General features: G+C 35.2%; 2 protein-coding genes across 2 annotated transcripts in view; both read left to right on the top strand.

Moving 5' to 3' along the window:
- Positions 1-15,245, top strand: part of PDK3 (pyruvate dehydrogenase kinase 3) — a 674,093-nt gene that overhangs the window by 161,862 nt on the left and 496,986 nt on the right. The window lies entirely within an intron of this gene.
- Positions 1-15,245, top strand: part of POLA1 (DNA polymerase alpha 1, catalytic subunit) — a 251,317-nt gene that overhangs the window by 59,133 nt on the left and 176,939 nt on the right. Inside the window, exons 28-29 of the mRNA XM_063304690.1 lie at positions 12,515-12,547; positions 13,121-13,213. Of these exons, the coding sequence (XP_063160760.1) occupies positions 12,515-12,547; positions 13,121-13,213 (126 nt within the window). The remainder of the gene's footprint in view (positions 1-12,514; positions 12,548-13,120; positions 13,214-15,245) is intronic.

Genomic DNA, 15,245 nt, shown 5'->3' on the forward strand with positions numbered 1-15,245 from the left:
AGGTGGCACTTCATTCCTGTTCTATGTAAACCAGAATTCCATAGTATGTCCATAGGTAGGGATAGGCAATGTGTAGTGTTGCAGATGCTGAACTCAAACTTTCATTAGCCATAGCCAGTATAGTCTAAGAATAAGAATGATGAGAGTAAGTCCCAACATTTTTGGAGGGTCACATCCTGCTTTAGAATGTGGTTTAGGCAGAATCCAACAGATTACAGTTTTTGAAGTGTTTGATCTATTTTTTTAATAAATGATTAGGATTTGTGTATGCAGTTAATTGATTTCTACCCTTTTTGACCTGTACTGTGCTTTTTTGTTTGGTTTTCTGGAAGATGGATTATTTTATTGGAGATATCTTTTAAAATATTTAGAAATGTGAAAGAATAGAAAGCTAAAGGATGCTAGACTCTGTTCTTCACAAGTGACTGCCATTACTATTACAAAATTCAGGCTAATGGTTTTTATTCATATATTATAGATAGTCTTTATGCTGTCAGTGATGTATACTTCCTTTGAAGGTTATTGAAGGTACTGTATTTTTATGTAGAAATTTACAAATTGTGATGTGACCCATGTGTAAATATGTTTTTATTTCAGGTATCTATTAAATTGTGCTAAAAGTGTTACATTTCTTTGAAGTTGCAATAATAGCATTCTCAACTGAATAGTTATAGTTTTTGCATCAGGGTTTAAGGCATGTGAATACATCTTCAAAACTCCTTAAAACCGATTTACAAATATTAAATGAATTTTGCCAGATTTCTGGCAGTGCATTTGACTGATAAAACCAGATGTTTGATTTCTATTGATTTTTGAGTGAATATTTTCCCTTTAAAATGTTTCTTCATTTTTTAAATAATTAATAGTTCATAGAATCATAGAATCATTGGGAGAAGAGCAATGACAAATCTCGATAAAATAGTTAAGAGCAGAGACATCACACTGACAACAAAAGTCCACATAGTTAAAGCAATGGTGCTCCCTGTAGTAACATATGGCTGCGAGAGCTGGACCATAAGGAAGGCTGAGAGAAGGAAGATAGATGCTTTTGAACTGTGGTGTTGGAGGAAAATTCTGAGAGTGCCTTGGACTGCAAGAAGATCCAACCAGTCCATCCTCCAGGAAATAAAGCCAGACTGCTCACTTGAGGGAATGATATTAAAGGCAAAACTGAAATACTTTGGCCACCTAATGAGAAGACAGGACACCCTGGAGAAGATGATGCTAGGGAGAGTGGAAGGCAAAAGGAAGAGGGGCCGACCAAGGGCAAGGTGGATGGATGATATTCTAGAGGTGATGGATTCGTCCCTGGGGGAGCTGGGGGTGTTGACGACCGACAGGAAGTTCTGGCGTGGGCTGGTCCATGAAGTCACGAAGAGTCGGAAGCGACTAAATGAATAAACAACAGAATCATAGAGTTGAAAGGAGCTGTTGAGCCCAGTTTTTTGGTAAGAGGTTGATGAGCAAACAGAATTCCATCACCTTCCTCAGAAATGGCACTTTTCTGTTGCAAAGTGTTTCCTAACACTCAACCAGAATCTGCCTTTCTATCAGTTAAGAGCATTATTCCATGTTTTGTCCTCTTGGATAATAGAGAAGAGAATGAATCTTAGTACTTTTCTGTATATATCATTAGAGATATTTGAAGTGTGCTAAGCATACCCAGTAAGTAGGGCTATTGTACACTTTGGAGAAGATTTGAAAAAAGTGCTTCAGTTCTGAATCAAATGTAAGCAAAGCATCTCTGCTATTCATTAACGGAACTTGACTTTTTCAGGTTTTTGCCCAAGCCTGAATAAAAGGTTCCACTGCTTTAAGTGTTGCCTTAAATGAGTGGCTTCCTTAAAACAGTGGCATTTTTTTTTCAGACTCAAGCAGAAGCTTGAAAAAATATTGGGCTGTCTTAATGAATGGAAGAGAATTGTTACAAGCTTTTCTGAATGATTTTTAAAGTGTGCCTTGTCCTAATACCCTATTCCTTCAGCATTTGTTGGTAAGATTTAATTTCCAGTCTCGAGATCATCCTTGTTGGTTTTCTTTGTACCTGTTTTTCTTCAGTGTAGTATTCAGAACTGAGCACAGTAGTCAGTGTAGGATCTGACCAATACAGTTCATACACATTTCATACTTTATAATTGTTTGTAATTAGAGGCAGTGTAATTTAGAATTGAAAGGATATTTCTTTTCTTGGATTAAAACATAACTATAAAATAGGGTGTACCATATTAATTTTAACATGTTAAGAAACAAAAATGAAAAATCTATTTTAGACTGTATATTTAAAATTGAGTACAGGAGTTCTTTAGGTTAGGACTGACAAACTAAATAGGCAGTATCATTCTGGTGTCCACAAATCTATTCCATCAAATCAATTTTTCAGTTAAAATTCAGGCCGAGAAATAGTGGCTAGCCAAAATTCAGGTAGGGATTCCCATTCCCAACAAGCTTTGGTCTCCCACAGTCCAAGTGCAATATTCTTTCCGCTAGCTTATGTTAACCGTTTGAAACTGTAAACTAGTGAGATGGTATTGCAGCTACAACTTGAACACTGTCATCTTTCTGACACTGTCACTTAAGCTTTCCTTAATTAACACTTTGGTCTTTGGAGCACTGTGACATAGTATAACAGCTTCTGAAATATTCATTTGGCTTGAAGCCGTAAACACTTTTAGTGACTATCAGCTTTTTACTAAACAAGCTGGCCTGTTTGTTTGAAGAGGCTTACCATTGGTTTAAAATGCAACTGTGAAGGCTTTAGCACCTCTTTTATAGAGTTCATTACTCTGCTTTTATTGCAGTTTTGCTGGTTGTTGATGATTCTCTTCCAATTGCAATTCTGAATACTGGTTATCACAGGGCTCAAAATACTATTGGGGCATACGATACCTTAATGACTAACTATTCCAATGGGTTTGTTGTATCTCCTGTTGTGTTGGGTGGATTTCTGATAATAAAGGCAAGGACATTCCTTGAAATTGTTTATAATGTGCAACTTCCTTTCAAAAAGACAAGAAAAGTGCTGAAGTATACTGGAAGAATTTTGATGTGTTAGAAAAGTGAGACAGTGATGATCTTGAAAGCCGCCTGAATTTCCTGGGCTCAGGAAGAAATTGCTGGAGGAGCACAGCACTTCCTGGAAGTTTAATATTAGTAATAGATATCCCAAAGTTCCAGAGTAACAGAGTTGAATTCTAGCTCTTCAACAAACCTGTACAAGAAGATCAGAATAAAAAGTATGCATTGTAGAGTTTTCTGTGTGGAGAAGATAAATAAAATGTGACTTGTTTGAGACCATATAAATCTTTTCAGTCATTACATTTTTTTCTAGATATTTGACTATGGGGAATTTATATATTGGGCTATGTTGAATTAAGATGACTGTAATATGTTATGCACATGGTAGTCTAGTTGACAAACCAATGTGTCCTTGAGCCTGCCTTTTAATTTTTCAACTGAAGAATGAGAAACCTTTAAACAGCTTAAGTGTCAGCACTTTCTGCAGCTGACAGGAATCTGATCTGTTGCTTGGCCCTTTTCCGTGGGTGCTGATACACTAATGGCATGTAACTCAGACCAGAGGTGCCCTTTGCACTGGTTCATCTGCAGCTGGGATAGTGGTGACTGGAGAAATTGGTGGTATCTGCCATCTTGCAGCAAGTTATAACAGGCTGTGGAAAAATGGCTGATGCCCTGCTTAAGTGATTAGGGCTGTGTGTGTGTGTGTTTTAACCACAGGGAATTCCTCCATCAGGACCAAAGACTGTTTGACCAGGATTGTAGCTTCTCTTCAGCTGTCAAAACAGTGACTTGTTTTGGGGGGAAAGGTTGATGAACACCGTAACTTGAGCTGCCTTGTGTAGGACATTTAATTAGTGAAAACAGTTAATTAAATCACATCTTTCATGAATTTTAAAATTCAGGATTTTAATAATACATGTGGGAATGGATTCCTTTTTAAAGGCTTGTAGAATAGATAAGTAATTTGCATCTTATAAATGGCAGGAGTGCTATGAAGTTCTGAAGTGGAGAATTGTGGAAGTTTACATTTTTGGTAGTTAGTAATTACCATAGGTCATAAACAGCTTCCTTTCTTTTTGAGGTGATTAGTATTAAGGTACTTGGAATGCCGTATAGTGCCTCTTCTTTCTTTCAGTTGCAGATGACAAGACAGAATGTTGTCCTCGTTCTTAAACATAATACAATTATTGTTAAGCATCAGCCACCTGTTAGTATCATTCCTTCTAAAGGTCATTGTGTGGTGCCTTACTGTCTGACTTTAACAGCCCTATATCACGTTTATTGGCCACTGTTTTGTATGGACAAATGTTTGAGAAAAGAACGTGACACCAATAACTGAAACAAGTAAGGAGGATAGCCCCCCTAATTTATTACATTACGTGTTTTGGCTTTGTAGTTATGCTAAATTGACAGTAATAGACTTAAATTTCTTCATGTACTGCAATCCTGCAATTTCTTTAGTTTTCTATAGTAATTTTTATTAAACATTATAATTAAAAACATAAAAACTAAAAAAAACCAAAAAAAAAGGAATGAAAATGAAAAGAATGAAAAAGAAAAAACAAAGTGCAGAAAAAGAAAAAATGGAAAGAAAAATAGAAAAGAAAGAAAAAATAAGAATATAGAAAAGAAAAAGAAAAGAAATATATAAAGAAATGACTTCCCCTTTATCACAATTATAAACAATTTTAGTAACTTATCACCTTCTCTTAAAATATAACAAATGATCTCTTCTTTCCATATTTCATCTCTTTTCTATAAACAAATCCTTAAAGCATCATTGTTCAGTCCTGATCAGCAAAAGTCCATTAAAGGTTACCAGAGATGATAACATATCTATTTTAACCTTGATCAAATAAACCAACTTTATATTCCTTCCTTTTACTTTTAACAATCTTGATCTTCGGTCCCTTCAAATAATGTCCTGAACTTGATTTCATTTTTTCTTTGTACCTTCTCACAAAATTATTCAAAGCCTTAACAAGTCTCTTTTGTAAGTCCAGTATAAGAAAGTTATTTAGGTCACTCTTTTGGTTTGTTATTTGTATATCCCTTTTAATTATTAAGACATCAGCCAGTTTCATTTGTATACCCAGAGTAGCATCTTTTTCCATATGATTCTTGTAGCCTGTCATTTGTAAATCCACTTTCAGATCAGGCTCAGTCTTATCCGGTAAAACCTGTTCCTCTTCCATAACATCTTTTAAACACAGTCTGTCTTAAAATTAACTTCTGGGTCCATTGTTCAAAAATAACCTTCAATACATCCACATTAAAAGTATTTTGCTCCAGTCTGTATTAGCAAATCAAATTTAAGTGGTGTTCTCCTTTAATTGTAATCTTTAGTTCTGGTTTCCTCTAGCGTCCAACCTTCGAAGTCCCATCCTATCATTTTTTTTAAAGTATTCAAAACAAAAGCATTTCCCCATGGGAAGGTTTCTTATAATCAATCCTGCAATTTCTAAAGTTTCCTGTATTTATTGCAATGTGCCTATTATATCATTTAGTTTCCCTCCTTTGTTTCAAATTCAGATACTTGTCTGTAAATTGTTTGTAGCCATCTTTGTGTGCTGATCCTTGATATAAAACCAGTTACTTGATTTAACTTTCTGAAAATAAGAATCCGGTTAGTTTCATTCATTAAAAAAATAAAAATAACAGAAGCTGAATTCATTTCAAGACCAAAATGGGAGAAATCACTCTTGAACTATAATCAAATCAAATACCAAGTATCAATAATTGTGAATTAAAGCCTGAAGAGAAGTAAAATATGAAAGCGTTTGTTGTTAAACTAATTCAGCCTTTCTCAACTTTTTGACCCTGGAGGAACTCTTGAAATATTTTTTCAGGCCTCGGGGAAGCCCTGCGCATTCAGGCTCAAATATAGGTCAGAAGTTACAAAATTATTTGTTTCAGATGTGGCCTGTATGCATCTATTAACAGTGTTCTTAAACTAAAAATAATGAAATTTACCTCTTTAATGTGAAGTTGCCTGAGTTTGAAATAATTTTTTAAATGAATTCTGATCTCCCAGGGAGCCCCTAGTGACCCCTCGCAGAACCCTAGGGTTCCGTGGAACCCTGGTTGAGAAACCCTGAGCTAATGCATTAGTTTTATAAATCCCAGTCTAAACCCCCTCTTCCTTTCTAAGAAAATCTGCTAAGAGCTTGATCTTTCTAGTGAAAAAAATCATTCTGTCTAGAAACTATAGTGCAGTATTATGCATACTTGAAATTAATTTCACTGAGTTCAATGGGTCTTACTCTCAAGAAAGTCATAATAGAACTGTAGCCTAATACAAATTGAATTGAATTGCAGTAAACTTGGATTCAGTAGTCATAGTAACATATATGCAGAGGTGGACCACATCAGCCCAACTCACCTCACAGGGTTGTTGTTGTGGGGAAAAGAGGAGGAGGAAGGCGTATAGCTATGTTGGCCTCCTTGAGTTACTTATTAAAAAAATAATAAAGGCAGGATAGAAAATAACTAAATAAACTTTAATTAACTTTGCAGATTAGTATCATGATGAGTTAACAAGTCATGCCTATGGTTTTTGTTTTGTTTTGTTTTAAATATACCTGCTGTTAAGGGGGAAAAATTCTTTTTTGAATCAGCAAAAGATATCTTAGGAGTCTTAAAGCTGTTCTGTTGGTTACCTTTCCAAACTTGATTTAAAATGCTAGATTTAACTTTCTGTAATTCTGAATGACCTTTTACAATATAACCTCAAAGCTGTGTGCCTCGTTCAATGTGGAGACCCTAAGTTTCTTATGTTATCTAGTGAAACTTTCTTTAGAAATCCAGAAGGCTTTCTGTTCTGTAGATTGCTTCTTGCTCCCTCCTATTAAGGTTTACCTGACTGATTGTATTCTCACCTTTTAGAAATATCTATTTTTAGTCTGCTGATAGACTTATTATCCAGTTGACAGTTGACCAGCTGTTATCTTGGAAAAGTAGGATAGGGTTCCCTGCGGTTCTACAAGCTAAATATTAGCCAAGAGCTCATCAATTTATGGTTTGCCCACGTTTACTTATAACCCATATCTCCAGTTTGTCTCATTGAAAGTAACTCTAAAATAGAGATAGCTCCTACACTAATACAGAACAGGACAAAAATAATGTTTTGCTTTAGTGTATGTTAGTTTTCATATTTAACAGTTTTTCTTGCCTAAATATGGACTTATCTCAGAGGAGCTTTAATATTTAGACACTAGATGAGGCCAAAATAAATTTCAGGATTAGATATGGAGGAAGAAGTAAGTTACCAGCATTCAAGAGGATGTCCTTTGGAAATGATGCTATATAGCATGCCAGTTGTAGATGGCCACAACTACATTTTCATTATGTTCCCCTCCCCACCCCCCGGTAATCTGATTCACTTAACAAATGAGTTCTTGTGGCACTCCTTTCCAGTATTAAATTCTTTAGGTCCAGTTTAAATAAGGATAACAATAACCTAACATTTATAAAATAATGGGGAGCTGATTTAACAGTATGTGGAAAGAAATAGTTCCTGTTAGAATATAATGCTTCTCAAAAAATAAGAACGTGAAATTTGGTTTAAAGACCAGGATTACATTGACTTATCATTATTGTATATAAATAATGGAATAGCTTGGAAGCATTAATGTTTGGGGAAGCTGCTTTCATGCTAAAGTAGTTGAGATTCTTTGCAGATAACATAATAGGTCTAAATGACAAATTAAGGATTAAAAAATCTCAGCATGTCTTTTAGAGTAATGGATTAATGGAGGAAGCATGTTTTAGTTGGATTTGTAATTAAAGTTTTTTCATTAAGAAAATCAAGTCTGTTCCTGTTGAGTAGCATCTTCGGTTCAAAGTAGACAGATTGAAAGAGTAGGAAAATGAAATAATTTTAATCTGATTTCTCTATGACCAACTGGAATTCAGAATAGCTTCCTGTAGTGTACAGTGCAAAGATTTAATTTGTTTGTTTGGCTAATCTTCAGCATATTCTAACTTTTATCAATTATAAACTGAATAAATAATTCCACTCCTCAGGGAGATATACATGGAGCCATTACAAAATAAACATTGAAATGTATGGATATTTTGCATGGAGCCCTAAATTACTAGTTATTACTGGTACTCAATTTGATAATAGAGACTAAAAGCTTCCTACCAGAGTAATTTTTTCAACAGCTCCTTAAGAGTTCATCTTCAGTACTTATCAACTTACTCCAGGAGTTCTATCACAATGTTGGTTATTGTGGTGTGTTTGTAATTCTATTCAGAGATCAAATCTTTCAAAGAAACAATTTATTTCATCTCAAAATAGTAGGTAATACCTGGCGTTCCTAATTAGTCACAGAGCATTTTCCTGATCCTGTTGTGGTAAAAGAAGGGTTATTCCCATCCTTCAGGATAGATGAGCTGTACACTTAAAGACTGTTTATGGATCAGCTCTTTTCCCAAGATCCCTGATCCCCAGACCAATCCACCCAATAAATAATTAAGTTTGTTAATCTCACTGTCTTTCCCTTTCCAGCCTGTTACAATATGTGTAAGGACTCATGTAGTAGTCAGGAATTGTTGGGAACCGATTGGTTTTTTGGGTATTCCTAAAGAACTAATGGGAAGTAGGACAGTGGTACTTAACCTTTTTGTGTTGTGGAACCCTTTGAGAGTGATGAAACCTATTCACTCCTCAGAAAAATGTATTTAAATGCATAAAAATACCTTTTTATATTACAAAGGAAACCAATAGGTTCACAGACCTCTACCTAAAATCTCTCCACAGACTGCACAGGATGCATAGACCCATAGTAAGAACCCCAGCTTTAGTGAGTTCTATAAGATCCCTCCTGATATTTCCTACCACTACTTCTTTTCCCAATTTGGAACTCATCTGTTTATTTTAATTACTATGACTTAATGGACCATAGGACACATATACAGTAGATAAACTCGGTATATGGTGTAAAGTTTGGAAATAGGACTAAAAGTAATGTTTGTTGTTCAGCTTAGGTCAATTGAAGTTTGCTTTTCTCTATATTAAAGAAAATAACAAGCTTGTGGTTAATAAAGCACTGTTTCTAATTGGTGCAGTTCTTTACTCTTTTGATATATATCTAGCCGCCTTTAACCAAAGCTACCATTATTTAAACCAGTCATACTAACTGCTGGAAAATATACTTTGTTCTGTGACATCTTTCCACAGAAGCTTTCTAATTCCTTTTCTTCTTGGTTGACATTTGGAAATTGTTGGAAGTTCAGGCCTTAGGTATCCAGGTGAGAGGATATGGTCTTGTTTTAACATTCTCTGAGGGACAGATTCCATTGTCCCAGTCATCACAGGAACATCTAAAGTGGCAGCATCTTTTCCTGGGATCATGCAGCTGCCCTCAACAGCTGGTACATGTTCCAAGATAGGAATATATGGTTTAAGGTGTTCTCAACAGAAGCTACATACACCTTCCAATTACATTTTGCCCTTTCAATTTGGAATGTTCTATTGGCCTAGTGTGCTATACTGCTGTTTTTCTATGGCTGGAAAGAAAGACCCGGAGTCAAAGGTCTAGTGAAGTTCTGCATGTCGTTCAGCAGCACTACTGCAATGCAGGACTTGCTAGATATAAGAAGGCTTGGTCCTGCCTCTCATAGGGGATTCCAGTTTCCTTGGAGTCCTGGCCTTAGTTGCTATCTTGCTCACTGATAACAAAGAAAGGGAGCACACTATCTTGGCCTTTGCTGAGCAGTAATTGATTTTGAAGTGATTATGCATTAACATGATGTCCAAATAAATAAATCATAATATTTAATTATTTTAAAATAATTAAATAAGGAATTTGTTATGATTGTTTAAATTCTGTTTTGAATGAATCTATCTCTCTTACTTAAAGTTTATCCATTTTCATCTAACCTGACTTCACTATATATGCATAATAGGGGAAACTTCAGTTGAATTCAGTTCTCTACTGTAAGATATATTTGTTTTGTCTACTATAGAAGAGTGATGGGCACTGCCTAAAACTGTAATGTAAGAAGCAGCCCTACTAACAGGTTTGTTCAGAATTGGCAAGTGTTCCATGGGTAGCTTTATATGCAAGTATTGAACAATAGATACATATAACATTCTAAGACTTTTATTTTCAATTGTGAACTAAAACAAAATAAGTGTGATCTCTCAAAATATGGCTACTGTGTACACAGTAAACTATGTATGATAGATTATAGAACATAGAAATAGGTTGGAACAAATGCAATTTTGCTTTAAATTACTTTGCAATGTCAAACAGGTGAATTGGAAGTGAAATGTAACATAAAATATTCATCACAGTAAATAGTAAGGAACTTTTTTTTATTCTGTCCCTTTCTTTTTTACAACCTCTTCATAAAATTCCACCATTTCATTTTATAGTTTTAATGACTGATTTGATCACAGTGCTGTCATTCTTAACAAGAAATCACTTCTGTGCTAGATATTTTAATAGATTCCCTTATATATGTATTGCTGACTGAACATTGGCATGAAGGACTCTCACTGGGCTGAGTCCAGGAATTAAGAAGTCAGGAAATAAGCTGCTGCATTGCAAAAAAGCCTTATGTGACACAGGATCTCCTGATTGGGGGGATCATTACTGCTATTATGACTCTACTTGCGTAGGACTTTTGAATTTCATCTGAATGTCAGTAATAACCCTCTTAGCAAATTATCCTGAATAAAATCACAAAGGCATTTTATATAATAGGTGTTGAATTACTGGATAGATTTGCTAATTAAATACTCTTTGTTCTGCTGCAGTTGACATTACAGGGTAAGATCTTGAACAATTATTCTCAACAGCTGTACTTTGTTAAGGGAAAAATTAACTACAAAGTTTATTTTTTTACCCTTGAAGTTGGCAGATTTTTTGAAATGTGCTTGAAAAAAATTCCATCATCCAATTGGTAATGAGAAGATAAATATGCAGGTGTTTCTGTGAAATATGATAACTGCCAACTGCTTTACTAATGAATTTTAGCAAGGCTTTATAACCTATTCTCTGACTGTTGGCACTTAGCAAGGGATTCATTATTAGAAAAAGTAATATTAATATTATGCCTGTCATTAGATGATCTTTGCTTTCCTTGTGTCCCCGTATATTAAAAAAATCCCTGCAATGGTTAGAGTTTTTAAAGGGACTGATTTTGCCAGAAATGTCATTTCTTAATTTAATATTGCCCAGTTAACAGCTGATGCTGTTTTAAAAGATCTATTACAATAATATCTGATTAATCTCCTAAAAAGCATAAATGGCCCCCCACTGTCCACCCCATTCATTGTGTGTTGGAGTAGGGATTATAGTTAACAAAGAGTCAGAATCATGGTATCTTTTAGAAGTCTTAGGTAATTCACAACATCATGACGTAGGTAGACAAAATTGAGTAATCTCTGGCAGAACGTAATGATCAACAGGAAGAGTTCTGAGAGGAAAATATCTCTTCTAGCTATTCCAGTGGTAATCATTATTTTCTTAGTCTCTAATTGCACAGTTCTAAAAAATGCAACTACTGTTATGACTATAGGGTATTTGTAAGCACTACTGCCCACTCTGCTTACTTCTAGGGAGGTATCAGTAAGTAATATGGCATCACCTGGAAAGTCTTCCTGTTCTGGGGGGTACATCAGGATTTCCTAGTGATCAAAATAAGAAATTAATTATAGTTACAAGGAAGCCTGCAGATGAGCAGTACAGGCCTTCTAAAGTGATGGAAAGTTTTGTTCTATAACTTCTTCAGCAATGTGTATCTATATTTGGACAAACCTAATCAATACTTTGTCTTAAATTTACAATTATTACATTATGAAAGGGCCCCAAAATAATAAATTGATGTGGTGGATTTTGGCGCTGCCCCAGGGGAGCGCATTACAAGGAGATAAGAGGACTCACAGTCCAGACAGCGTTGGTGGGAAAGTAAAGAAGTTCAGGGAGGCCCCGCCCTAGAGTCTCCCTGGTTATTTCCCCTTAGCTCAGTTAGGGTAGCTTTAGTCTGGCAAGATGGTGTCTATATGGTGAGAACAAATGAAGAACTGGAGTCTGGAATGCACTGACTCAACATTGTTCTTGGGCTGGCCCTAACAGTTCCCTATTGACCAAGTAGTTCCTTTTTTATATGTTGTAACCAAAATTATGCTAATAACTATAAGTCACTGGAAAATAAATATTTTGGAAGCAGCTTTTCTTTCATGGATAATCCAGTGTTTGATGATGTGCATGCCATTCACATACTGATAAACAATCTCCCAATGAAAGGAAAAAATATTAATAGATTGGTGATAACATGCCATTCTTGTTTGAGATGCATTCACTTTTATAAATACCTAGAAGATTTTCTCTTTTTTCTCTTTCTTTTTTGGTATAATTCATCATTTTTGGCATGAATGTATCAGATGTGGAAATAGTATTTTGTGTTTATTTCCTGCTAAGTATGTTTTATGTACTGTAATCTGTACTGTCATTAATTACAATGATTCCTTTTTCTCTTCTAGATCTTAATGCATACTAAGGAGATGGTACAAAAGGTAATATAATTACATTTTCATTAGATATAAATTCTTAAATAGCATATCTAGTGATTTGCTTTCTTTTTTAGTCTAAAAATATGAACTAAACACAATTGAAATAGCATCTCTAGATGTATAGTTTACGAATTTAATCCTTACTAATGGATTATAGCTTCTTGACTCCAAAATTTTATAAAGTAAACATGATCCAATCTCTCTGAAGTCTGGGTTTCAGCATTAAAGCTTATTTGTACAGTAGCCTAATACCTGCGCATTTGAATGTCTCATTGAAGTGAACGTTTTTTCAGCTGTACTTACTTTTTTGCAGACTTGAACATACTTATTTTTCCTGGGTTAGTTCAACAAAATAATGGCAGTTAGATATAATGCATCTAGGGGTCATGGAATCTAGTTAGAAAAGGCCAGCGTAGAAACAAGCTACCAGTTTTTACCAGTATCAAACTCACTGTTCAGTTTCTGCCTACTCTGTGCTTTTGTCAAATAAGTTATCTGAGATTTTTAATAGAGTACAAAATATTTTTTGGATACTATTTTAAATAACTTCTTCTCCTCCTTCCTCGCAACCCCCAGATGAATCTGGAAGTGATTTATGGTGATACAGATTCCATCATGATAAATACAAACCTTACCAAACTGGAAGAAGTATTTAAACTGGGAAACAAGGTAAAATCTAGCATTGCAAACTTTCTACTTAGTGAGTTATATGAAAAGGCTTTTGCATACAGCTATACTACCAGTTTTTCTGAAAATGTCATGGTCTGGCATCTGCCTGTAGACGTCTTTCAGGAGTTTTGTGTAGGGATGAGGAGAATATATTATATCTGCTGGAAGATTTATATTTTAGTGTTAAGGTTTAAAAGAAACTACTTCATTGAGAATTGGTGATTTGTCACTAAATTTTGGCAATGTAAGTTTGAGGGTGCTCCAGAAGCAGGAAAAAAACAGGGATCTGGTCTAGATAATATGATCAGTCACTTCTGCCTAGAAATAAGTTTGTGTTCTGTTTCCTCACTTTCGAAATCATATATATGTCTTGTAATTCCTGAGTGGAACATTCCTTAAATTTGTGATGGGACCTCACAATTTGTTTATATAGTAGAATGGCCTACTAGTTTCACTGAACTCTACTGCTTATTGAAAAGTGGTAGGATGATGATGATGATGATGATACTTTTATCCCACTTTTTTTAAATATATAACTCAAGGCAATGAACATACTTAATACTCCTGCCTCTTGTTTTCCCCATGACAACAACCTTGTGAGGTAGGTTGGGCTGAGAAAGAGAGACTGGCCCAAAGTCACCCAGCTGGCTTTCAAATTCTTGGGAATATGTTTGTTTGGAGCGTCTTTTCTCTTACTTCCCAGCAGTAGCCTGACATGCCCAAGTAGGGACAAAAGGCCACTTCTCAGGAACATCGGTTGTAATCCTGTCTTTGCTATAGCACTCTGTAGTTGAGATATGCTGCTAAATTGGCAGCGAGTAGGACTGCAACTTACACTGTTGCAAAAATCTGAGATTCATAGACTGCTAAATGAACTAGGAAAAGACTTTGTTTAAAATACTAGAGAGGTGCTGCCAGTCCATATGGTACTGGCATGGAAAAGGCTGAATTCCCAAACCCTCCCTCGAAAGACAAGGTTTTTGAAACAACTAGGTCAGGTGAATTTCTAGGGTAACTCTCTAGGCAAGGTTTATATGAGATTAAAGTACTGGCTACGATAAATCATTACGGAGGGATCTTTGGCCCAGTTATTTCTAGTTGATAACTTCACTTTTTCCTGGAAGAAAGATATCCATTATTGTACTTTCAGATCCCAATTTTTGATGACACAGGGTTTGGAGAGCCAGTCTAGAGACAAAACTGAATCTTTGACCTGGACCCAAGAGAAAGAGAAATAAACTCACACAATTGTAACAGCAGCCTCTATGTTAGACCTTTTCCATTAGCTAGTTACTTTAATAACAATCCCTTGATCTTGCATAAAAGCATTCTCATTGGTTTCACCTGGTATTTGTCATCCACAGTTCTAGAGGGAAGCTTTAATAACATTCTGTCCCAAAATTGCCTGTTTCCTTGTTGGCTAGGGACAACTGAGACAGGATCACATTTTTTGCTGTGCTGCTCTTTGTATCCAGACTGGTTGTTTATTTTGTTACAAATATTTTTGCTTACTAATTGCTTAGGTAGGCCAGAGATAAACACCTTCTTCTTGTTGGGAATCTGTTTCCAGAAACTCTAGGGAGATTACCAACTTTTGGGTGTTTGCAATTACTGTAAGAGGGCTCTGGGCTTAGCACTAGAAATATTTATTGGTTGAGTTATTCCTATCTGGACACCATTCATTTTATTAATTGTTCAGCTTTTATTGGATTAACATTTTATTTTGGTTTTATGTGATTGTGTTGTATTGGTTTAGTCTTCGACTGTAAATGAACTAAGTAATTAATCGCTATGGAAGAGCTAGAGCAAATCAAAACTTTTCCACCTGATGCTAAACAATCTCTACATCAAGAAATGATTAAAAAATAGTCTCTTCTAGTTTACACACAACTTGAAAATATAGCATCATTACTACAGCAAGATCTGTCTTTAAAATAATCAAGTGTCAACTGGAGGTTCAGGTAATTCTATCATGTCTAGGGTATAATAAATTTTGGAGTTTTTTTCTGAAGAAAAAATGGGATGTCAGAGA

This window comes from Candoia aspera, chromosome 5, assembly GCF_035149785.1.
Source record: "Candoia aspera isolate rCanAsp1 chromosome 5, rCanAsp1.hap2, whole genome shotgun sequence".
NCBI lineage: Eukaryota > Metazoa > Chordata > Lepidosauria > Squamata > Boidae > Candoia > Candoia aspera.